Source organism: Poecilia reticulata, chromosome 1, assembly GCF_904066995.2.
Source record: "Poecilia reticulata chromosome 1, P_reticulata-male-v2, whole genome shotgun sequence".
Lineage (NCBI taxonomy): Eukaryota > Metazoa > Chordata > Actinopteri > Cyprinodontiformes > Poeciliidae > Poecilia > Poecilia reticulata.
Window position 1 is genome coordinate 15996 of NC_088830.1, and position 25116 is coordinate 41111.

The 25116-nt window shown below is 39.9% G+C and overlaps 1 protein-coding gene and 1 long non-coding RNA gene across 4 annotated transcripts in view; one reads left to right on the forward strand and one right to left on the reverse strand.

Annotated features, from left to right (window-relative positions):
- Positions 1-463: 463 nt before the first annotated feature.
- The window catches only part of LOC103463029 (voltage-dependent T-type calcium channel subunit alpha-1H-like), a 235023-nt gene continuing 210370 nt past the window's right edge, over positions 464-25116 (forward strand). The window contains exons 1-2 of one of the 3 annotated variants that reach the window (XR_014085974.1): positions 464-781; positions 5159-5423. Coding sequence is in view for 2 of the 3 variants with exons in the window: in XM_081603359.1 (XP_081459485.1) it covers positions 5183-5423 (241 nt within the window). In the remaining variant the exon portion in view is untranslated. The remainder of the gene's footprint in view (positions 782-5158; positions 5424-25116) is intronic. The other 2 variants (XM_081603359.1, XM_081603078.1) reach the window with 2 other exon arrangements.
- LOC145549700 (uncharacterized) overlaps positions 6489-25116 on the reverse strand; it is a 28196-nt gene continuing 9568 nt past the window's right edge. The window contains exon 3 of the long non-coding RNA XR_014085591.1: positions 6489-6677. This is a non-coding gene — a long non-coding RNA (uncharacterized LOC145549700). The remainder of the gene's footprint in view (positions 6678-25116) is intronic.

Sequence of the window (25116 nt, forward strand, 5' to 3'; positions counted from 1 at the left end):
CTGAACTCCCGTATGGGAGCTCATTTTAAGCCTGTTTCAAACATTTATGGGTCCCATATGGAATACACTCTGGGCAGTAAAATTAAAGTTAGAACAAAAAAATATATGATTTGATAAATCAAGACGAAGATGTGAGAACTGGCCCAGAAAGCATAATTTAAACATTTATTAGTTTTCAAAGTTTTTCCCTTTTTTTTTTTTTTTTAATAAAGTACAATTCTTCCGTCTGCTAATCACCATAATTAATCTAGGGAGACGAGTCCACTTAAAAATGAGTTTTATTTATCAATAAAAGATAGCTGGATGACTCAGCTACGCAGGTTTATATTTATCACATGAAGCAGCTCCGAAACATTCATTTGCACCATTAAGCCTTCTGTTTTACATGTTAGATCTTGAACCAAACTTCCTGGAGCAAACTGTTTTATTTTGAAAGTAAGCCCCTCCGCCTGTGTCTCCTGGCTTGACGCAGCTCCTAAACTCCGGCACCGGAACGCTGCGCTGCGCGGACCCGGACGCCTGGGAGGAACACGCTCGCTTCTAACTACACTTTACCTTTTAAGTAAACTTGTGCTTTTCATACACCTGCTTCCTTCTTTCGTGTTCTGGTTCATCTCTGTCATCCTGCTGACGGACTGAGTTTGGATAGTGGCAGAAGGGCGGGAGGAGGAGGCAGAGCAGCGCTGACGGCTCTCAGATGGAACAACGGGCTCCTGGATCTCAGGGCGCACGGCGAACCCGGAGCTGAGTGAGTGAAGCTGCTGTGCGGACGCTGCTCCCGGTAAGAGGCGCTGGCAAGTTTCCATCATTTTTGCTGCTTTTATTTGCACTTTTCTTGCTGCGCTGCCCCGTGTTCAGCACTGAATGGGCTGCACAACAGAACATTTCTGGATGTGATGTCGCTCTTTGTCATTAACGCTCTCTACAGAATGGATTTTTCGAAATTACAAGTCTATGTAATAAATTAGTCTTTGATCTTGTTAAGGAAAGGGTGCCTGGGTTGATTGACTGCCTGAATCATGGAAGTATTTAAAGATTTTGTTTAAAATATTTGGTTTTAATTAGAACCAGAATCATCATTTCACTCCGTTTGTCTGGCAGAGTTGCATCATAAATGTCAGCTTTCTGAAATATATGGATCCTTTTTTGGATAAACTGTGTTGTTTTTGCAGATGTGGAGATAATTTTGATTTTGTTCAGCATTAGACACTTTTAAGCTCCTGCTTTAAAATTTAAGGACGATAATGATTGAAATGATTCTGCATTCCTAAAGTAAAACCACCAGGGTGAGGTCTTGTTCATGGATAAATATACATGATTGTGTTTGAGAGTTATTTATATCAGGAGATAATTTAATTCCATCATGGCCAGACTGTCAGCAAGAGACGCTTGTAATGCATTAAAAAAATCATTTTCAAGGTACATCAGCCTATTTTCAGGTAGAAGAAATGACTTCCTGTTTTAATTTTCTGTTTAATTGATATCTACCCAACAGTCACTATTGAATAACAAAAAGCTCTCAAATGTGCAGCCCTGGACTCCTTTCATTTTAAAAGCTGACTTTCCATAGCAAACTGAGTGAAAAAGGAGGGATAGTGGTGAATAAGTCTCATTATTTTCATCAAAGATGCACACACAGAAGGACTCCTCTTTAAAGTGAGAGCTGGCTCGCCAGCTCTCCTGGTGGACTTTTTACACATATGCCAGAGAATGCTGCCCTGTGCTGTTTTGTCCAAAATAGTTCAGATTTTTGTTCTAACTTCTTAAAGACGTTGTATCTTTTGGAATGATTCCCCTCAGGATCTCAGGGGACCCATAAATGATGGAAAGAGCATTTAGCGGATCAAACATGGGCAGCATTTGGTATGTGTGTAACCATGGCAATGTGGGTGTGTTGTAGAATGTTCCACCTTATATCTTCTCTTGCCTGATAAACATTTGAAGGGATATTAACCCTTTCATGCATAGTGGTCACTACAGTGGACAGCTGTCTAATTTTCTTGAGCTTCTTGTGGATTTTTATGTCATAAATGCACACAGACCACTGAAGTGGACACTAATGCATCATAAAATACACTATCAACTACTGGCCATAAGCTGCAAATGCAAGAAATGATTTTTGTTAAATCCAATATGGCCGACAGACAAAAAGCATGCCAATCATCCCGGTCCCTCCTTCTACTGTAAAAAGAAATGACATCAGATAACCCCTAAAGAACAATACTACTGATGCGTTTTTTAAATAACTTTGTATTTGGAGAAAATTACAATTGATCACCTAAAAAAATAAAATAAAATAAAAAAGAATTTTACAAAAAAAATTGTCCTACCTTTTTTTTATACCTTAAGAAAATAAAAAAAATTGGAAAAAAATCCTGACACAAAGGATCAGAATTCATGCATGGAAGGATTAAAAGTAAATGATTCCCAGGTCATTCATTTTGACATTTCCAAGATTATTTCAGTGCTTAAAGGAATCTCCACCAGTATCTAAAAATTAACCATTGGCTGGAGTATCTGATCAATGTCAACGCAGTCAGTGAAAAATAATAACTATTATCATCGTCCTCATCATATGAGCAGATTTATGCAAAAGCTTTCAGTTTTTTTTTCACTCTTTCACTTAAATGTATTTTGGGGGGATTTTATGTTAGATGAAGACAAAGTGCTACCTATTTGTGAAACAGAACTAATTTAAACGTGTTTAGGTCCAGCATAAAAATTAATTGTCCCAAAAATTATGGCAATGAGTGATAATATTGCTAACTAATAACATAAGAATGCAAGTACACCCTCTCAAAGATCAACAACAAATTTCTAAAGAAGATTTAACAATGGAACTGGAAGATTTTAAGTATCTAAAATAAATAAACAAAGAAATCGAATGGGTTATAAAGACTCTGAAAGTAACAGTTAGGCTCAGACAGGGAAAACTGTCAGTTAGGACTTTAGTGAAAAAGTGTAAACTTACTACAATGTTACAGCATTTTTCTAAATGCTGGCTTTTCAACTAGATTATTATTATAGACAGCATTTATTTGCGATTAAGCAAACTGCACTATTTTGTGCTGACCGTTTTGTATTTTATTTGTGGATTAGACATCCCAGTGTCAGTAAACCGGAGACAGGCTTACTGGTTGGTAATGTTTTTCCAATCTGGGAAATCTGCAACGGATGATTAGCTGTGAGGGACCATCGCTGTTGCTTTCAATGTGTTGGGATCAGACTAATGCTTGGTAGAAAAAAAACAATTATTTTAACTTAACTTATATCATTTATCATGTGACTAATTGATTTATTGCTTATTGAGTCAGGCCTAAACATGCTTACAAAAAATCTGAAAAGTTTGTTACATTTGTTTTCAGCTCTTCATTTCTGATAGCCCTTAGTGAAATAAATGCAATAAATACATGTGATTTAATCTTGAGGAAAACAAAATTGTTTAGTGTTCAAACAGCATCATAAAGACCATAGAACCCTGGGGAAAAGATACACAGAGGCAATATCCCAAGGCTTTAACATTTCATGGAGCATTGTCCAGTCCATTATCTGAAATTTGGTATTTTGTAACTGCAAAGCAGCAATAATTGGCCAGGCAAAATAGCATTCATCAGAGAAGATGAATGCTATTTCATGGTGACTGTGGAGGAGCCACAGAACCACAGCTCTACTGACAGGTGAGCTATTAGTCATGGACTCCACAAATCAGCTCTTTATAGAGCTCAGCAAGAAGCCATAATAATTCCTGTTGAAGAAAAGCCATGTGGGAGACAGCAAACATGTAGAGGAAGGTGCACTGATCACATGAGACCAAAGTTGGCTTCCATGCAAAATTATTATGATCATTTTACATGAACTGATAAAAACATGATGGTGGCAGCAACATGATGTGGCGATGCATTTTCATCAGTCACAGAACAGAGCAATCCAAAACTTTTAGAAACTACAAAATACTTGAGACTGGGTTGGAAATGGACCTTCCAGGAGGACAGCGACACAGAACACCTAACCAGAGCAGCAGTGGAATAGTTTAGGATAGAAGCATATTCATGTGTTTGATTTGTCAAGTCAAAATTCAGACCTAAATTGTGAAATTGTAGCAGGGCTTGAAAACTCATGGTCAGACTCTCTTCAATGTCTGATTTTCCTTGCACTTTACAAGTGCTTTGTGTTTCTCCAAATCCCATTAAAGTTCAGTGAAGTTTATACTTGTAATAACCAGTGTGAATTCTGCAACACAGCAAATTTTTGTTTTTGGTGTTGGACAAATTTGTGCAAATTGCAATTGATTGCAGATTACTAATACTTTTAATTGACATACAAAGAATGTTGAAACAGAGTGTTAATAAAATATGGTTTTTAAACAAATCTGTATAGGTAAACATTGACTCATAAGATCCAAACTCTTGACTTTTGATTTTTGTGGTGCTAGTGGAATCATTTGGACAGTACTCAGACAGGAAGTTAGCAGAGAGAGAAGGATGGAAGATATGAAGCAAAGGTTTCAAGGTCAACCCCAGGGAGCAACTGGATGTGGAGCACTGATTTACTGCCATGCTGCAAAAAACAAATCCTGTGACAAAGTTAACATCTAAAATGAACACTAATCAGTGCTAATAAGTGTTTTATAACTACATATGGACAGATCTAGTATTGAATGCTAAATTGAAGTTAAGGTACTAACTTTCCTAAATGATTGAAGTTAACAGCATGTGATGTAGAGCCAAATAGACTCTCACATCCAACAGTGTTGATGTGGCTATGCTGGTTGAAAAACACTTTCAGTCCCCAGTGCCAGCCTTTGTTCTCTTTTGACAGGAAAAAAAGTTGACAGACACAACATCTTTTTTATGTCCAGATTGTTTGGAGCTAGTCTGGATTAAAGCCTCAGCAGTAATGGCCTGGTGTTTCACAGATGAGTACAGGATTATTATGAGTGCTCCCTGTTGTCGTCTCTGACCCTGTTTGCGCTCTTGCACATCATTTAGTTTACTTCTGTTTAGATCGGTGTATATTCACGTTTCCTGGACTGGATTGCTGCTGGGTGGAAGTGAGGGACACACAGAGACAGTTGAGTTTGATTTGGAGACAGAAAACAGATGAATAAAGCCTGCAGAGGAAGATCAGTCTGACGGTGCCCATTTGTCCCCTTTTATAGGTTCATGCTGTTCACGGTGTGGCCATGACGGGCGCCCAGGAGCCAGACCTGCAGCATGAAGAACCAGTGCAGGAGGCAGAGGATCAGGAGGAGGATGGGGAAAAGATACATGTGTCATTGGAGGAAGAAGAGTTGGAGAACAAAGGGGAGGAAGAGGAGAAGGAAAAGGAAGAGCTGCCGTACCCCTCCTTAGCTCCAGTGGTTCTGTTGGCTCTGACCCAAACCAGCCCTCCCCGCTCCTGGTGCCTTCGTGTTGTCTGCCACCCATATCCTTTATTGCTGGAAATACTCCTTAACATGCTCACGACTGCGACTCTTTTTATGACTCCATTGTCTGTTTCCGCTCTGCACTTCCTCAGAACTGGTGCACATACAAGGTAACAAGTGCTGAGATGTTTATGTTCCCTTCAAACACATGAGAGGTGGGAGGAAGGTTAGTGCCATGCATATGTGTGTGTTTTCATATGGATGTGTGTTTGGAGGAGCTCAGGTATTTTCCTGGGCCCATTCCTTGTAGAAAGACATGGCCGGCATTTTGGTCCTGATTGCAGGTTTCCATAGTGACAAGCCCTAATGAATCTGCAGGGTTACAGCTACCTGTCAGTTGTATTGTTACTGGCCTCTATTTATATGGCACAAGGGGTTACAAATGGTGAAGAAAACTCGCGTCAGCTCCCAAACTCGACTCCACTGCTGTCTTTATCTTCTCACCTCCTTTTCCTTCTCGCCATCTCTCTGCCTCCATCCAGTTCCCCCTATAAAGGTGCTAGATTGTTTGGGCCTGGTTATTGGTGCTGAGTGGTGTGTGTGTCTGCGTGTGCGTGCGTGCGGGTGAGCGTGTGTGTGTGAGTGGCCAGGAATACTGTGAAGTGTGTATAAACGTCAGCAGGACGTCAGGGATTTGTTGAGTCTGTCCAAATTGAATATTTTCCACAGCTTATGACTTTATGAGTGCTTGCCTATGGGTGTGTGTGTGTGGGTGAGTGTGTGTGTGTGTGTGTGTTATGCGCTTGCCATGGCATGTCCGTGGGTTGCTGCAACAGTCAGCACTTTGTGTTCTCCATAAAATATAGATAGGTAATTGCTGAATAAATAAAATGTACACCAGGAGTAACAGGAAAAAGAATCACATGGCATCATAGCGTGGTTGGTGGCAGCTCAGTGGGGTGGCAGCAAGAATGACTGAATGAAATGAATCTGATGGTTGTAAGTTTGGTTCTGGTTCTATTGATGCAGAGCAGAACCAGAACCACGAGACCTGAGAGGTCTGGAAGGCTGCTCCAACATCAGACCTTTAATGTATTGTGGAGCTAAGCTCACTGTCCTCAGCTAAATAATAGCTTTCACTTGTATGACAGAGAAGGTTCTACAGTGTGCAAAATACTCTTACCTAACAGCACCAATTTTCTGGGACGATGGTGGCAATGATGGTAGAAGTTCATTCTGCAATCGGTGCGTCATCGGTTCGAGCCCCCACCTTGCTGTTGTGTCCTTATACAGGGAGCTTCATCTACCTTGCCTGTAGATGGTCAGAAGGGCCGATATCATAATATAACAGTTATATTATGATAACTCTGTTGTTATACAGAATTGCTGTATAACAACTGTCCCAGCTGCTATACAGTAGAGTGAAGTCAAATTAGAAAAAAGTGTAAAGGAAAGAAGGAAAAAGACATAAAGCGAAAAGAAGAATAATAGGACAAAAAATAAAGAAAAGACATGCACTGGCTGTAAAGAGTGGACACTCAGAATAAACATGGCGGAACAGTGATTACTACACGAACCATAAAGATGGACGGACAACGATGCTACTTCTGAAAGGATCAGAGTAACACAAAGAAGATGGGAGTTTGGGACCTTTGGAAAGGTGGCGGACCTGTGCAGAGCTGGGTACGGATACTGGATATCAACTTTACGTGGGTTGATTCACAGTGGTTTGCTTTGTATTATTTACATAATTATCTTAGTATTTTCTTTGCAGTCTAAGTAAAATTAATTTATGTAAACTTATTCTTGTTTCAAATAATATAATGGTAATGGCAAAATAATACAAGAACACGTTCTCAAAGATCAAAAGACTTTAAATTCTAATGAACAATTGACACTGGAACTAGAAGACATTCTAAATATCCAAAATAAACAAAACAATAGAAACAACAAATGAAATGATTTATGAAGCCTCTGTAAACAAAATTATCCTTCAAAGAAAGGGATGGTTGAAACCAAAACACCAGACTGAAAACTTTGTCAACCATTTTTTGGAAGAAGGAGAATGAGAAAAGAGAAAAACTACCAATCATGTAAGTGATTGAGTTTGCTGACTGACCCAGTGTAACTGAGGGTGTTTTCACACCTGATAGTCCGGTAGATTCGGTTTGATTGGGAACTAAAATTGCAACATTTGTTACATTTTCAGCTGCTGTAGTTCATACTGCACTATGTCAAACAATCCAAACTAACTGAAAACCTGTTCCCCCCCGTCACGTGTGGTGGCGTTGCACAAAGAACTACTGAAAGAAAATGACACAAATAGGCCTGTCACGAAAACAAATTGTACTGGACGATTAATTGTCTAAAAAATTATTTTGATAAATGATAATATTGTTTCAAGACCTTTTGACACTGATTTAATGGAAATGACTAATAATGCATGCAATTTCCTGCCATAGATAGATACACTTTATTTTCAAAAGAACACAAAACACTGGAGCTGATAAACAAAACAACCAAAAATAAAATGGATTCTCAGTCTCCATTAACAAAAAACGTACTTGAATAAAAACTAATCAACATAAAGCCAAAGTGGAAATAAATACTGCATTCAACCAAAAGAGTGCAGATTATAAAGTCTGTATACTATATTGCCCTTCAGTAATCACTAGATTTAGATAGAGAAGATGGGCACATCCGACTACCTAATGCAGTATTTCACACTACACCATTTTTTGCCCCTATTTTCCTCTTATGACAATCTTAGATCGGTGGCCGATCTAAGATTATCACTGGTGATTTCGTAACCGATCATCCTGCAGTGTGTGGTGGGTTACGGTAGATCATCTTGGCCGCTCCGATCTAAATCAGGGGTTTTCCCCGACTGGGAGCTTAATGCTGAATGTGACAGGTAGCCAATCCCAAATAACGAGGGGAATCCCAAACAGCTGACATGGCGCAACACAAAGTCCAGCGGACATTGAGATGATATGTAGAAACAACATTAATGTTTATTCAACATTTCGTGCAAAGAATATAGAAATGACAAGGAGAGGAGTTGGAGCCAAATTGCTTCCGCAGTTGATAAACCCGGTAACTTTTCAGCTGTTCTTCGTTAAAGTGACATAAATAGGTTACAATGATTTTCATTCAGTCAGGACTTTATGCTGACTCTAGCCACATGCATCACAGGTAGATTCTAGAAAAGCATTGATTAATACCTGATTTTAAAATTAGTTTACTGGACTTGCCAAAATAATGGCTGTTTGGCTGGACACCACACAATTATACCTAGGATTTCTGTCAGCTAATGTGTCTCTCAGGTTTTGAAAATGGTCCGACAACTCTGTAGTGTCCGCTGGACATTAGACTAAGGAAATAGGAAGGGAGGGTCAGTGGAGAGCACCGGAGTTGAGCCTTTTTTCATTCAGTGTCATCAACAGAAAGAATAAAAGGCAGGAAGAGACGATAAAGCCGATAATTAAAATGAGGTCGATAGGTTTAATTTATCGTGCGATTAATTGATTTATCGTTTATCGCGACAGGCCTAGACACAAATCCTCTGAAGAAGATCGGCGCAACATCCTTCTTCATAAAATGCAAACAAAAATGGAGCGGTTTCAGATTTGAGCAGTTCTAGAATTTCTTCATTGATATACATTACTGGTTTGCTAGCAACGCTCCTGCAGGCGCCATTACTAGTGAGTCATGTCCACAAAACCAGACTTCACTGTTCCAATGTGGGATAAGCAAGAATCCATCACAAAAATGATCATAGCGCCATTATTTTTTTTACTCAAATTCTATGAACTATGACTTGAATTAAAGCTGAGGAGACTTCTGATGTTTTCATATGTAAAATATGTATTCTCTCTGGACATAAATCTGTGAACAGTTTGGTTTCTGTCAACATGCAAGACAGGACTAAGCAAATTTCTCTTTATTAGTTAATAATTTAACAATAATGTAATAATTTGTGCAGCATAGCAAAGGGGAAAATAAGTTGATAAACAGGAGTAAAACAACAGCTCTGTTAACACACAGAGCATTACAAGAACAAAGAACGGCTCTCAGTGAAGCTTCAGTCCTATCGGACTTAGTAAAGATCCGTCCAGAAGAATCGGATCGTTCATGTATGCCACATCACTATATAGCAGACTTTGGACACAGTGTTGTCCCATATATGCGGCATGTCAGTCAACACCTTCACACAATAATTTAGCGTAGTGAGTGACAGCGTTTTTTTCATCACAAATGGAACATATTTATCCCTGTACAGCTAGCTTTGCTAATATCACGTCCACAGAGCTTACCTTTCTAAGCTTCCTTTCCAAGTGACGCTAAAAGTTACGTAGTCCCCACCGGCTCTGAAAGCAAAGCGCTGCTGAATTTGCCTGTCGCCATCGGATTCTTAAGAATTATGTAGCGGGATTCTATTTCTGACGATTAAATAGACATCTTCTCACTCTCAGAGGAAACCACTGCGCATGTCTTGGAGCTCCGTGTGCGAGTAAATGGGGAGGCGATGGGTGACAACAGACCATGTAATTAGCAAGTCATGTTATTGCTTTGATTTGACAGCGCCACGTTAAGTCCCTGAACTTCACATTTTAAAAACAAAGGAAAAAAAAGCGCAACACGTCTCGGATGTAACGAGTAACGCAACGGTTTTGTAGAAATGTAGTGAAGTAGAAAGTAGAGATACTTGCTGTAAAATGTAGTGGAGTAAAAGTAGAAAGTATCCATTATTAAATCTACTTAAGTAAAGTACAGATACACGAAAAATTTACTTAAGTACACTTCCCACCACTGCCTGAAAGTGATCAACATATCTCCACAGCACCCCGCTGAGTTGTTGTCATGGTCGCATCCCAAATCACTGTACTCTCTCTGTCTCAGCACTAACTTACACACATTTGTAAGTGCTTACAGTTGAGCAATGGTGCACGCACTATCAAGCGTGTGGACTCACAAGTGAGGAAATGCCTGCATATAAACAAGGGAATCTCCCCAGGAGAGGCTCTTCGGAGGAATCACCTGGTTGCTTGGAAACAGTGTAGCTCTGCCCAGACGACCCGATTGCTTCTGCTTGCAGCTTTATTTTTGTCAGATGTTGCCCAGCTCTCACTGTCTCATTTTATCATGCATGCCAAACAGAGTTCGTTGCTTTTGCACCTTTTCTGTCTGCAAGCATAAATTACTGAGTGATGTGGAAGGAAAGCAACGAGGCTGGAGTTTGTTCAACACATATAAAAATGTGTTTAAGATCTTATACAAGGTGGATTATCACTGATCAAATCCTATTTCTTCTTTCTTTCTCATGCCTTGTTTTCTTGCACATTAATCTCCTGCCTCCTTGCTTTATTTTCCAAATAGTCATGCTACTTTGAATCCTGTCTGCGTTTGAGTTTTTTTCATTTTTGTATGAAATGTGGTTGTTGGTGGTGAGGATAGACACGGTCAGGCCCAGGATGAATTGCAAAAGTCAATTTAATGATGAACTATTAGTAACAAAAAACAGTCAGATAAGGGTTGAACAGTCAGATAAGGCTTCTGCATGTTGGTGTTCCCACTAAATACTGAATATGCCCTATTAGGGTTGTCTTGGCCCTTTTATTGCAGCCTGTGGGGTTTTCCCTGACTTGGAACGAGAATACAACCTTTTGAATGTGACAAGTAGCCAATCAGAAAGCGGGGTGACGTAAGAACAGAATCCCAAACAGCTGACATTTCGCGCAACTGAGAGTCCGGTAGATATTGGAGTTGACATGTGGAAATGTTTATTATTAAATTTAAAGGTCATTATTATGTTTATTCAGTTAAAAATGTTAACTATGAAAAAACATATTCACCTCCAAATCATAGCGCAGCAAATAGAGCAGCTGCTCCCGTCGCCTTTTATCCACCTCCTTTTCTTTTTGTTATGTCTTTTATCTCTTAAAATGACTCCACAAACTATCACTATTGCTTCTACATCGTCATCCGTGTTTGGTTATTCTAAATTCCCGTATGCTATGTTGGGGGTTTTACTGGATTATCCTCTGGAATCGAGATGGTCGTGTGTGGTGTGTTGGTCCTGCCTTGGAGACACGAACTGATCGAACCTATTGGACTTTTATCAGCTCTGTGGTCTCAGAGGTTTGGAGAATCGGCCGACAATTCTTAAATCTTTCCGTCTAAACCAGACTTAAGACTCACAAGCTCTACTCATCTCCTCTCGACCACTGCCCAAATGCTCTGACTCTGGTCGCTATGGTAACGTTTATATATCCCTTCAAAATAACAGAAGCACCACAAAAACGAACATTTTACTTTTGTGAAAATTTTAACTCATGATAATGACTAACGGGAGCCCTGAGCTTGTTTCTCTGCAATGAGACGGTTTCATCTGGGAGTGAGGGGAGACAATAACACCTGAAGTGTGTTGCTTGAGCACAGTGTGCTTGGTCTCTACGTGGCAAAGCAGCTTGAAGCTTCGTTGCCTCATTAGCAGCCGGTCGCCGCATGTTATGCAGAGCGGGTTTGTAATGTGGGACTCACCTACCGGTCCGGGATAAATCCATTCTCCTGTCTCTTCTCTGGGCCTTTTCCCCTTTGCAAAGAAGCTTTCCAAAGACATCTGATCAGTTTCTTACTCATTTTGCTGCTTGTGGGCTTAATGTTGGCGTGCAAGTAACCAGACTGCCAATGATTCACTTCCTGCTAAAGTGCCCCCTGGTGGTTGACTTATAGTCCGGAAAATACAGTAAATGAAAAAAAATTTGAATGCTTTCTGGTATTGTTCAGGGGGCCGGACCAAATGTGGAGGCGGGCCGTAGTTTGGGGACCCCTGTTATAGAGTCTGGTTTGCTTTGGTGAGTTCGCCAAGTTCGCCGCTCAATCACGCCCCTGAACATGCTCAAAAGTCACCAATCCCTTAAGTGCACTGACCAAAGATGAAGCTGGTAGCTCAAAATTTCTTGGAGGAGTTCAAGGTGTGTAAACATCAGATATTGTCAAAATTTGCCCATTGATCTAAAATGGCTGCACATTTTAAGGAATCCCTCCAAGAGACTTTTTTTCTTGACTTTTGGTGATCTACCTACTTATCAAGTTTCAACTATGTATGATGTACGGTTTGTTCTATCTCATGTTATGGGGCGCTGAATAGCAGGTTGGCCACGCCCACTTTTGATTCCATTATAAGTCTTTTAATTTCATGCAGTTCACTATTTTGGGTAAAGTCTGGTGAGTTTTTGAACATGTTTTTAGGCCCCCAAATTTGTGATTTTGGACAGAAAAGAAAACAAAAAAGAAATCCTGCAATTACAGTACGCCTTTGCAGCACTTTGCTGCTCGGGCCTAAAATACCTAAAATCTAATTTAGCTGAAATTAGAATGATTTGACATTTCGTTTTTTAAAAATAAATAATTAGATCCTGTTACATAACTCTTTTTATGGACAAAATTAAAATTATAAAGTTATATTTTTATCCAGTGTTGATTTGACTACTGGGTCATTGCCTTGACTGTTTTTGTCCTGTCTTTTTCTATATTTTTGGAGCTTTTCTTTGCACATCTTCCATATCTACAAATTATGGATCTGGTCAACCGATCTCTCAATGCAAATGATCACATTTTCTTGATGAGAAGTCTGGGCACAGGAGAGCCCTCTTGTCCTGTGGGGACACACCTGACGGGATTCACCCTGAATTTATTCATGATAACAGGATTTCTGCTGTTTGGAGCTTGTGGATTCCTGGATTGACAAGTTTGTGACAGATTTTGCCGAACTAGCGAACACTCAGACTGTTGGTGTGGACAGAGACGCAAGTTGGATGCGAGTCTTGCTGAGACTCACAGCCCAGCTGAGGACTCAAACTCACTAACGGGATTGAATCGATCTTGGAGAAGTTGCTGGTTTTGGTTCAGTGGAACGACCAAACTAATTTGGATGATTGGGATCGGAGAGACTTTAGGGAAGATTGAAATTGATAATCTTCCCGACCTAAGACATTCTATTTCTGAATTGACTTTCCTGTGTTGCCTTGGAAGGGCTGCATATTTCCAGTCTCCTTGAAGATATGTAAACATGACGCTCCTTCCCACCTCACCCCCTCCTGTATCCATGCAGTTGTGGAGCTGAGCGCTCCCAAGGACATGCCTTGATAACATCTTATCGGACTTCTGCCTGGAGGCTGAGCAACGTGGTTTCATGGCCCTGTGACATCACCGCCTTCACTCGTGCCTTTGTTTTGTCTGAATGTTGGTATGTGCCCTAATGTGTCCTTTCCTCTTTTTACTGTATTTTGTTAGAAACTGTGGAGTACTCACTTACAACCCAGAAAATAAATTAGAACAAACTTGGAATCCAGAGACTCTAGTTTATTAGTTTATTACCTTATTTTCCGCACTATAAGACGCACCTAAAAACCTTCAATTTCCTCAAAAGTCGACAGTGCGTCTTATAATCCAGTGTGCCTTATATATGGACCAATTTTGAGCCACAACAGGTCTAGCAACTACGGTAAGCAGCCGCCAACTTCATTTTCGCCCGTAGAAGAAGAAACGCGCGGTGCATTCTGGGATAGTTGTCAGAACGCTGGTTTGTAATCTATTAATAAAGTTTGACTGACCTATCTACCTACCGACTGTCTAGAATCAGGTTATCTGCAGGTCATGTAGCACCACGTTCTCCACGAACATGCTGTGCTCGAACGGAGAAGAGTGACCATCGTCCAGCCATGCCCCGGCCCAGTCGCGGAAGGCTCTCCTCACCGACCGGGGTCGGACTGTTTTGTTTACATTCTTTATGTCACAAAGTGGCTATAGACATTCATCCTTTAGTGCAGCTCCATCTAGTGGATGCATAACGTAACTCCAGCCTCTACTGTAGCGTCTATTTCATGAGGCTTATAATGCGGAAAATACGGTAATCACCCTTTAGCTTATACTTTAGAAACTAGAGTTCACTATTTAGATTAGCGGTTCTCAACGTGGGCGGTACCGCCCCCCAGGAGGCGTTCAGAGGACGGCAGGGGGCGCTGGCGGACATTTTTACAAAAGGGGGGCGCTGGGATGCCTTTGGGGGGCTTTTGGTCGAAGGTAAACTTTACACCTTAAATGCACAACAATACCAGTTTAGACTTTGAGCAACTTGGTAAAACTGTATTGTGTAACATTAAATCATGCTTGGCTGCAACTGTATCGATGGCAGCTCTTCTTCTATTCAGTGTTTGTTAGCTTCTGTTAGCTTCTTGGCGCAGCGCCGTTCTCCTGATACTGGTAGCTAAAATCACGATGCCCTCACTGTGTATCCCTCTGAAAAATGAACCCATTTAAATAAAGAAATAAAGAAATCCCTCCATGGGTGATACCTCGATAGAGAGCGTTCATTTTATAGCGTTGGTGCTGTAAGTGGTCCGGTATGAAACGGGGGTGATAGAACAACACAGCACTTTTAAATTTCAATAATCAGAATGCAGAAACTGTTTCCGTTGTTTTAAAAGGTTTATGTCAGTCTGCCTTTTCCCCATCGATACGCCCTGCACCTTATGGGGTTAAAAAAAAAGACGCACACATTGCGCAAAACTCTGAAACAGGAGAAGCGGGACATAAAACGGAGCAACGAACTAGATGTGAATTATGGCATAAAAACAGAGAATCGGACGCTGAACAGTGAAAAAATCAACACATGATGTGAAACACATGACGATTAGGCGGCGCAGCAGGTGATGAGTGAAGATTACTGATGGTCAATAAACGATAAAATAAATCTAGCAACAGGAAAGAAACTAAAGTGGACATAGCAATAAACCAAGAGAGGATAAAACTAATCAAATGAAACTAAATGGAAATGAATGAAGAACAAAATGCAAGAATAAACTAAGAAACTAAAGTAAATACAGAGGAATAAACTGATATGGCAAGACCTTTCGAGCAATAATTAATACAAAGGACTGTGTGGCAAGAATAAACAGACGCTATTTCCAGATAAAAGGTAAAATAATACTGAGAATAAATATATCTTACAGACCATAACAGTAAAGAACTGATCACTTTTATGTTTATAATTAGATTTGATATATTTATTTCTTCAATATTATTTTTCATGTCAGTGTTAATGTCATGAGGCTGATGACTCCATGACACTTTCAATTTGACTCATTAGGATTTGATTAAGAACCAGATTTGTTCTTTGAATTTCTGTCCAGTAAAACTATTAATCTATAAATCAATAGACAGATCTATACAAAGATATAATCCATGTTTCTGTCTCATGGCATTAAAAGGATCTGGAACTTTAGTTTTTCCACTGAAAGCTCTGGTTTGAACAATAAATACCATGTGGGTGAAGTTTTATGGATGATACTCTGATGTCCCATTTTCCTGAAGGCAGCACAGAGCTGCACCACCAGAAACCGACAGAAACACTGAAGAGAAGAAGAGTTATGATTAATGTCGTTACAGTTCTATCCATGTCTTAATGTTGTAGAGCTCTGTCATTTTGCAAACAGTTCAAAGTTTAAACTGGCATGTTGTACATCTTTTATCTGCTCGTTTATTTAACAACTACAAAATGGCAAATAATTTTTTTCCACTCTGATTGGCTGCTGTTAGACCTACAAATTTTAACTTGAATGTTTATTGCATTTTTCATAGACGCCTGTGACAATAATTTCTATTCCCATGACTTTTTTGTTCTCTGGGAAATTATTTTTGATGATAAACACAGAAACAAGCATAAAAATTAAAACATCTACAACAGTGATAATAATATTAATGATAAAATAATGGTCAGTGCAAAGTAGCCTACACATTTTTTGGTGGGGGGCGGTGAGGGACCTGAATAAGGGCTAGGGGGGCGCTGGGCCAATAAAAGGTTGAGAAACACTGGTTTAGATGGTTACTTTTGAAATGACTGATTTCTGTTGTTTGCAAATGTTTCAGTGTTTCTGATACTCGGTACTCGGTGCTAGCGTGGCTAACACGATTACAGTTTAGTAAAAAGCCTTTTCAGGTGAAATGAAATCTTTAATTTATGTCAGATACGGTACACATTGCATATTGATCTGTTCAGCTAACGTAAAGCTGTAACAGACAGGCTTCAGGATGTAGAAGTTGTATCGGTACTGCCATTATGCTGTACTTGGCTAAAAGGTTTTCATAATGGATGTGTTTATTATTGACTTTATTTTTTTCATTCACTAAACACAAGGAAAGCAAAGCAATAATACGTACGCCAGCAGACCCTTTGTTCTTATTGATCCTACGACGGTTGACCTGCGGTTGAGCTGCAAATGCGGTCGTGCCCAAGCTTTAATCCAAGCAAGGCTTTCCGTTTCAGATTTTGGAAATCTGTGAATTTTAGTTCCACAAACACGATCAGGATACCTGACATCGCCTGTACAGATTCCCCACTGACGGTGGAGAACCATTTTTTTTCCGAGTCCTGATGCAAAACCTTTCTGTTGGTCTGGTAGTCCACAATGTACATTAGCATGAGTTTGTGAGACAGTAAGGCACGTGATAGCTGCACAGTATCGTCAAATGGGCATTAGCCAATGAAACACAGACCCTGTGGTAAGGTCCATTCACATTCTGTCTCCCGTCACCGAAGCCCTGCAGTTCGGGACAGAGTTCTGAGATCTCAGGGAGTCATCCGCTTTAGTCAGCGCTAACCTATCGGAACACGTCTTACATTGCTTGTCCTTAATTCCCGCCCAGAATGTTCATCCATCCATCCATCCATCCATTTTCTTGCACCCTTGTCCCTCAGTGGGGTCAGGAGGGTTGCTGGTGCCCATCTCCAGCTAACGTTTCGGGCGAGAGGCAGGGTACACCCTGGACAGGTCGCCAGTCTGTCGCAGGGCAACACAGAGACACACAGGACAAACAACCATGCACACACACACACACACACACCTAGGGGCAATTTGGAGAGGCCAATTAACCTGACAGTCATGTTTTTGGACTGTGGGAGGAAACCAGAGTACCTGGAGAAAACCCACCATGCACAGGGAGAACATGGAGACTCCATGCAGAAAGACCGGGGCCAGGAATCGTACCCAGAACCTTCTTGCTGCAAGCTCTACCAACTGCGCCACTGTGCAGAATGTTCATGTAAAAAAATACTCAACCAAAAAGTTTTAATTAAAAAATTGGTTACTTCAATCAAAGAAAAAAATCTGTAAAAAAAAAATTTGTTTAGTAAAAAAATATTTTTTTGATTAAAAAGGTTTTAAGATTTTTTTTTTGTTTGACATGATTTTTTTTTTTCTTTGATTGAATACTACTTTTTTGTTTGACTCTTTTTTTTATTGAATAATTGTGAAACACATCTAACTCCATACAGGACAGAACTTATTCAGTGATGCATGAAACATGTTTCAAGTTCAATTACTCTTTCACATGTACCAAACAATTGATCTCTTTCTTTTTTATTTCTGATCCCATGAAATCTCAAAATAATTCTTAAAAGCTAACTATTGTGTAGAAGTATTTCAATGCCATAATTTGTGACATTACAGTTAAAAACTTGAATGTATTTCCCTGAATTTAGCTCCATCCATCATTCCATAAACTGACCAGTTTCTGCCTTGAGAAAAATGATTCTGTGGTTAAGTAAATTTAACAGCTCAATCTGTGAAATCAATAAAAATTCAAGTTAGGCATTAAAATCTAGCGTTGAAGTCAAAAATATTTGTTCAAGATACAAGATATTGTAATTTTTTTCAGAAAATAATTTGTTTAAATACTACGAGCCTGTCTTTTAAGTTCACCACACAACAAAAACAATCTTGTTTTCTTTACTGTTTCATTCGATATTTCAAAACACCAAATACCACCCATAATCCATTAGAGTTCCCAAGCACCAACATACCTCATGCTTTGAGCTAGCAGAAGTCATTAAGGTGCCTATTTGGTTTTGGTACAGTAACACAAAATTTAAGTTACTTTAGGTTTGCAATACTGAAACCGCACAAGATTAATTAAATTGTTTTTATATGTTGCATTAATTGATTGTTGTTGTTTTTTTAGGAAATTTGTTGACAGGGAATGGCCATCAAGGTATCCCACAATGCATTGTACCATCATCAGCAGCAACCAATTAAACCACTTTTTTGTCACAAAGATTAGTTTTAAGATGTTGAAGGTGAAAAGGTAGTTAATCAAGAATGAGGCTACTTTTAGAGCAGTTTAGCACTTAACATTTAGCATTTACATTTGTATGAAACTGCACCATAAGGGAGTTTTTATGACCGACCTGCTTTGTATATGATTGTGTTTGATTTACTGTAAAAAAAAGAAACTGCCACTGCTTTCTATGTTTTCTGTCAAAATGTTGATCCGAGAAACAAATGAGAAGTAGGACATAGGAACTGTTTCAATCAAGTATTTTATTTAAATAGTTTCTAGTTCAGAAAAACTAGGCTTTGGTTGTGGATTAACTTATTAGATTTTACAGTGTACTTACAAATTTCATTTACTACATTAAAAAAGTTGATTTACAAAGTTCAGTGTTGCTTAATCTACTGTATTTTTTGTAATATAAACCGTTACTTTTTCTCCACGCTTTGAACCATGCGGCTTATAGCCCGGTTCAGCTTTTCTGTGGATTTTTCTTCAACCACCAGGGGGCTCTTTAGCAGGAAGTGAATCATTGGAAGTCAAAATTGGAAATCAAAGAAGAAAGTGCTGATTTTTATTTAGAACAAGCACATGCTAGCAGCATGTACGAGTGAGAAATGTTTTCGAACTTAGTACCCCCTCATCATGGAAACCACATAAAGACGTTCATATGATGCAGCTCTTACGTTAAAGGCTATCGATCTGGCAGAACTGGAGGGAAGTAGAGCTGCTGCACGTAAGCTCGGCATGAACGAATCCATGGTTAAGTGTTGGATTTGTTAATAATAGCAGATTTATTAAGGACACAACCCTCTGCTGCGTCCTTGTGGAAAACCGAGAACGGCGAAGATACCAGTGGCTTATATATGTACGTTTCCAGTTTTTTATTTTATTTTGTGGGTGCGGCATTGTTGTTGCGCAACACCCCCCGCCCCCCCACTCTCTCTCTACTTCCCCTTCTCAGAGGAGGGAGATGTTGCCACCAGCTCTCCGTCTAACGGGTGAATTGAGTTTCCTAAATCTGCTGGGATTTTACCCTGTCCAGAACTAAGTAAACTCTGCTTAAGCTGGCGTCGAGAAAGACTAGCCTGGTTTCATTAATTGAATGTCCACAACATCTTTTAGATTTTCTTAATGCTAATTATTTTATTAGTAAGGAAATTTTGCAAGGGTCAGTACAGCTTAATTCAGTAGCAGAAATAATCAAATAAGTAAAATCAATAATCTAGCCTATCTTTCCCTAATGCTGACACTGAGAACTAAAAGAGGAAAACTTTGAGAGAGACGGACAGTTTGGCATCTTGAACCCCAGAACTGGCCTGATGATGAAGAAGGTGTTGCAGCAGCAGGAGGTTCCCAGCGCTGATCAATGAGGGCAGCCGTCCCTGCAGGTCTGATGAGCTTCCGTCTCTGCTTTGATGGTGAGGTCACACAGGACTTGGGTGCTGGCAGGAAGAGTACTGACTTAGAGCGGCAGGTCTCGGGCCTCAGGGTGACTTCCTCATGTGCGTAGCGGTCCTCAGCTTCTTGTCTTGCAGCTCTGTAGCTCCCTTCTCCTCGTCTCACAATCTTCCTGGTCCCACGGAAGGAACACACCAGTTCTTCCTCTTTGCCTTTGTCTTTTTCTTCATCTTTGCCTTGGTCTTTATCTTCATCTTTGCCTTGGTCTTTGTCTTTGGGGTCTGAACCCAGCTGATGAGAGAAGTGCGATTTGAAGCCACATGTTGCGGGGCTAACGGGTTGGTCCCCATGTGCAGAACAGTCTTCGGCTCTGTGGCCCCGGCTCTTCTTCAGCTGCAGAGTTCTTTGTCCATCTCCGTCTTGGCTCGAAGCTGCCTGAAGGATCCAACCAAAGATTCCTCTTTTGCACCCACCTTATAAAGGGTTTATCCACCTTTTGGTGTGTTAGCATTGGCTAGCTTTGTTGCTGTGCCTCTCAGTGGCTGACTGCTTGGACAGATGATCTCATATCCATCACCTTGGAGACATTATGACCTGATCTCTGTTCCAATGATCCCCGAGTTGCTCAATAGTCCTCCTACCTCTGTTTCCTGCCCAACCTTTTCTTAGGAAAGTTGACGTTCAGCAATAAGGCCTTAGTCCCCTCTGCTCTCCTATCAGTTCCTCTTTCCCCCTGACCTTTCACCTACCATCTACCTCCAACACAACATCAGTGATCTTTAATTACAGTTACAACATTTTACACCATTTCAAGTTCAATGTCAAAATCACATTTATAATCTTTTAGTTTATCTGAGTTAACGTTCATTTATAATATTATAATAACCATAACTTATTAGTTACTCTTATTATAATCATAATGTGAGTTATTACAGACATTTCTGAAAAGAAACCAATAATAATCCATTATTCTAATTATCTGATACCATGTTACAGTTACTTGTTTCACCTTTAAGTACTTCCATAAGTGTAAGAGTAAATATTCTTATAATCAAACCAACATCAACCATTGGTTAAACCAATATTAATTATTGGCTTAATTATAAGTCATTATTATTAATATAAGTATTTTACTCCGGGTTTTATCCAATTACTGTTTACATGTTTAGATTTTATTCTTTAAACCTTTAATGCTTTAAAATAAGGAATGGTCTGAACTATTTTTAGCCTGATGCAAACTGGAAACTTCCTCTTTCTTCAGGAAACCTGCTCTTCCTGTTTCATGACTCTCTTTCTGCCTGACTATGATTTTTTGTGATTAAATAGAAAAAAGTAGAATTAAAGCAAAGTTTGCAGGACACAATAACAACCAGATTAATTCTGGTCTTGATGTCACCTGTGTTATTAATTTTAAAGGTAACTTTATTTATTGTTACTATTAAACTAAAATCTCCAGCATGGGGAAGTGGGATGAGCTCGACTTTTCTCGACTTCTCTTGATAGTGAAGTGTGCTCCATAGTCTGGAAAATACGGTACTTGACAAAATTAAGTTCCCTTTACTTGGATTTATCATTTTCATGTAACAAAATAAGGAAGTACTTTAAACAAAGAATGGCCTTGCTTGATAAACATAAGTAAATTATGAAAATAGTTGCCTTAGTTTTTTTTTTAAGTATATAGGGCACAATATCAGTGTGGGTCCCTGCAGCATCGTCCAGTATGATGCTGCCACCACCATATTTCACAATGGGAAAGGGATGTGTTTGCCCCCACACCTTGTGTGTAATTCATCTGACCAGAGCAGAATTACACTAGACATACAGCCAAAGCCAAAGTGATGGAATAGTTCAGATCAAAGCACATTCATGTGTTATAATGGCCTACTAAAATCCAAATTCCTTTCTTCCCACTTAACAATTACACTGTACTGTGTGTTTTTCTATTATCCACGTTTGTTGTTGTGGGTGTGAATAATTTTGTAAGGCTCTGTTAGTAGGAAGAACCCACAAATCCTAGCAAATCCTCCTTAAAGTAGGCTGAGCCGTCAGAGTCATGCCAGCCAATTAACCAGATTCCATAGAGTGTTTCTATCATTACCAGCTGTCACCCTCTCAGGAGGGAGGAGGAGTCAGTAGAGTGGACGACTTATTCTGGCCCAACTTCATGTCATCATGTGTAACACACACGCACACACACACACACACACACACACACACACACACACACACTACACATGGAGTACTTTGAACTTAATTAGGTTATGTTTAATCAAGTCTGTGTGAGGCTGGCCAGAGATGAACATCAAACCCTCCCCATTCAATACACATATCTTCATATCTTCTGACAGCCACACCAGCACCACTTTCTCCTTAGATTTCCACCTTATGGAGGTAATTAATTTTATCAGTTGGCTTCATGTGTGCTCCATGAATAATTCAGTTTTATTATAGATAAGAGGTTGACTTGCTGCATCCCAGCTAGCATACCTAGGTGGGCCCCATATGGGGGAAGGGAGGGCAGACAATACGAGTCCCATATGGGTTTGTCCACAGTTTCCATGGTGGCCCCACATGGGCAAACCCATGTAGGGGGCCCACCTAGGTATGCTGGCTGGGATGTTTCAGGGATTAATTTGTGCTAAAGTTCATTTTTATTAAAAAGAAAAAGTAACAAAAAAAATTAAAATGATTACCTCCTTTCCTTGTGACCTCATCGAGGTTGCCATTTGCTTGTGGTATTCCCAGGTACTTGTAGCTGTGCTCTATGTCTGCTATTGTTCCTTCTGGGAGTGAGACCCCTTCTGTGTGGACGACCTTCCCTCTCTTTGTAACCATCCGACCACACTTCTCTAGTCCGAATGACATCCCAATGTCAGTGCTGTAGATCCTGGTGGTGTGGATCAGTGAGTCGATGTCTCGCTCGCTCTTGGCGTACAGCTTGATGTCATCCATGTAGAGGAGGTGACTGATCGTGGCCCCATTCTTGAGTCGGTATCCGTAGCCAGTCTTGTTGATGATTTGGCTGAGGGGGTTCAGGTCTATGCAGAACAGCAGTGGGGACAGAGCATCTCCTTGGTATATCCCACATTTGATAGACACTTGTGCAAGTGGTTTGCAGTTGGCTTCAAGGGTGGTTTTCCACAGCCCCATCGAGTTTGCAATGAAGGTTCTTAGAGTCCTATTGATGTTGTACATCTCTAAGCATTCAATGATCCAAGTGTGTGGCATTGAGTCATAGGCTTTCTTGTAATCAATCCAAGCGGTACACAGGTTGGTGTGTCGGGTTTTGCAGTCTCGGGCGACTGTGTGGTCTACAAGGAGTTGGTGTTTGGCTCCTCTGCTATTTATGCCTATGCCCTTCTGTGCCTTTCTCGTGTATTTATCCATGTGCCCGCTTATCTTAGCCGCTATGATGCCTGACATGAGCTTCCATGTTGTAGAGAGAGAGGTTATTGGCCGATAGTTGGATGGGACTGAACCCTTTGAGAGATCCTTCTGTATCAGGATTGTGCGCCCTTCAGTTAACCATTCAGGGTGAGTCCCATTTTGTAGCAGCTGGTTCAGTTGAGCTGCCAGTCGCTCATGGAGGGCAGTGAGTTTCTTAAGCCAGTAGGCATGGATCATGTCAGGTCCTGGTGCTGTCCAGTTTTTCATACCCGAGACTCTGTCTTGGACATCTGCCACAATGATGGTTACCGGGGCTTGTTCAGGGAGGTTGCTGTGGTCCTCTCGTAGAGAGGTTAGCCACTGTGCATTGCTGTTGTGGGACGCCTCCCTTTCCCATAGGCCTTTCCAGTATTGTTCAGTCTCCAGCCTGGGTGGGTCTGCTCTGTTGTTATTACCCTGCCATTGAGAGTACACTTTAGCTGGTTGGGTGGCGAAGAGCCGGTTAATCCTCCTGGCTTCATTCTCTCTCGTGTATCTCTTTAGGCGGCTGGCCAAGGCTTGGAGCCTTTGTTACACACACACATATATATATATATATATATATATATATATATATATATATATATATATATATATATATATAGTTTTTAATATTTTGCATTAAAAACAATACGAAATATTGTTTTTAACTTGCATTGCTTCAAAATGAGCTTCATGTAGCACCGAGGCTTAAATACAATTTCTTAATGTAGTTTAGTTAATTATTTTCACATCTTTCATACTCCTGCTAATTGATGGATCCGAGACTGATACGCATATCAATTGACATGCATTGTGTCCAGAAAACCATTTTATCCCAATACAGGACAAGGAGAAATCTGTCACAAAAATATTAGTAGCGCCATCATTTGTTATTCGATATATCTATTAAATACGACTTAAAATAAAGATTAGAAAACTGATGCTTGATAAATTCTCTGATACAAATCTATAAACAGTTTAGTTTCTGTTAGTTCTGTCAAGATACAAGGGCAAATATCTACTTATATTGGTCAATCGTTTTATTTTAAATATGCTGTAGGAGCCGTAGTTTGACAACTGTTATAAATATCACCATGTTTTTAGAACACAGGGGATCCACTCAGTTCTTGTCGCTTGTTTTAGCAATAGACCCTTTTCACAGTGACGTCAGACAATGGCAGCCGTAACTCGAAACGGTGTATCTTTATATATATATATATATATATATATATATATATATATATATATATATATATATATATATATATACAGTGCAGTTATGCACAGCCAAGATACTGCACAGAACCCTCAAGCTCCCAGGCTCAGAGGATAAAAGAGAGAGAGACCACCCGCGGAGGCTGGGAAGGAAATTTATATATGTATAGATAGATAGCTCATCACATTTCTCTAATGAAACATTAATATCTATATCTAAAATAGCGTCTTCCTCCTCATGTCTCGATCGTAGCAAGAGTTTAACTTCTCAGGACGTGGTGGAGCAGCGGGTGTTTGGCATAACTGTCAAGTTTTGGACTTGTGGCTTCAGGTAATGTTGCTACTGAACGACTGGTGAAACTAGCAGAAATGAGGAGGGTTTAATACAATCATGCATTTTACATGCCAGTCTATACTATAAAAATCTGATTAAGATTAGAGCCTAAATACGTTTTATTTCCAAAACAGAAAGGCTACGTAATGTTAGCCAGCTAACAAATTACTATTGCTATCCTAGCATATCAACTAACAGCTAGAAAAAACCAAAACACGTACCTTTGTAGTCAAACTGGTGTCAATCAGCGAGGATTTTGTCCAGTTTAGATTATGTTGAT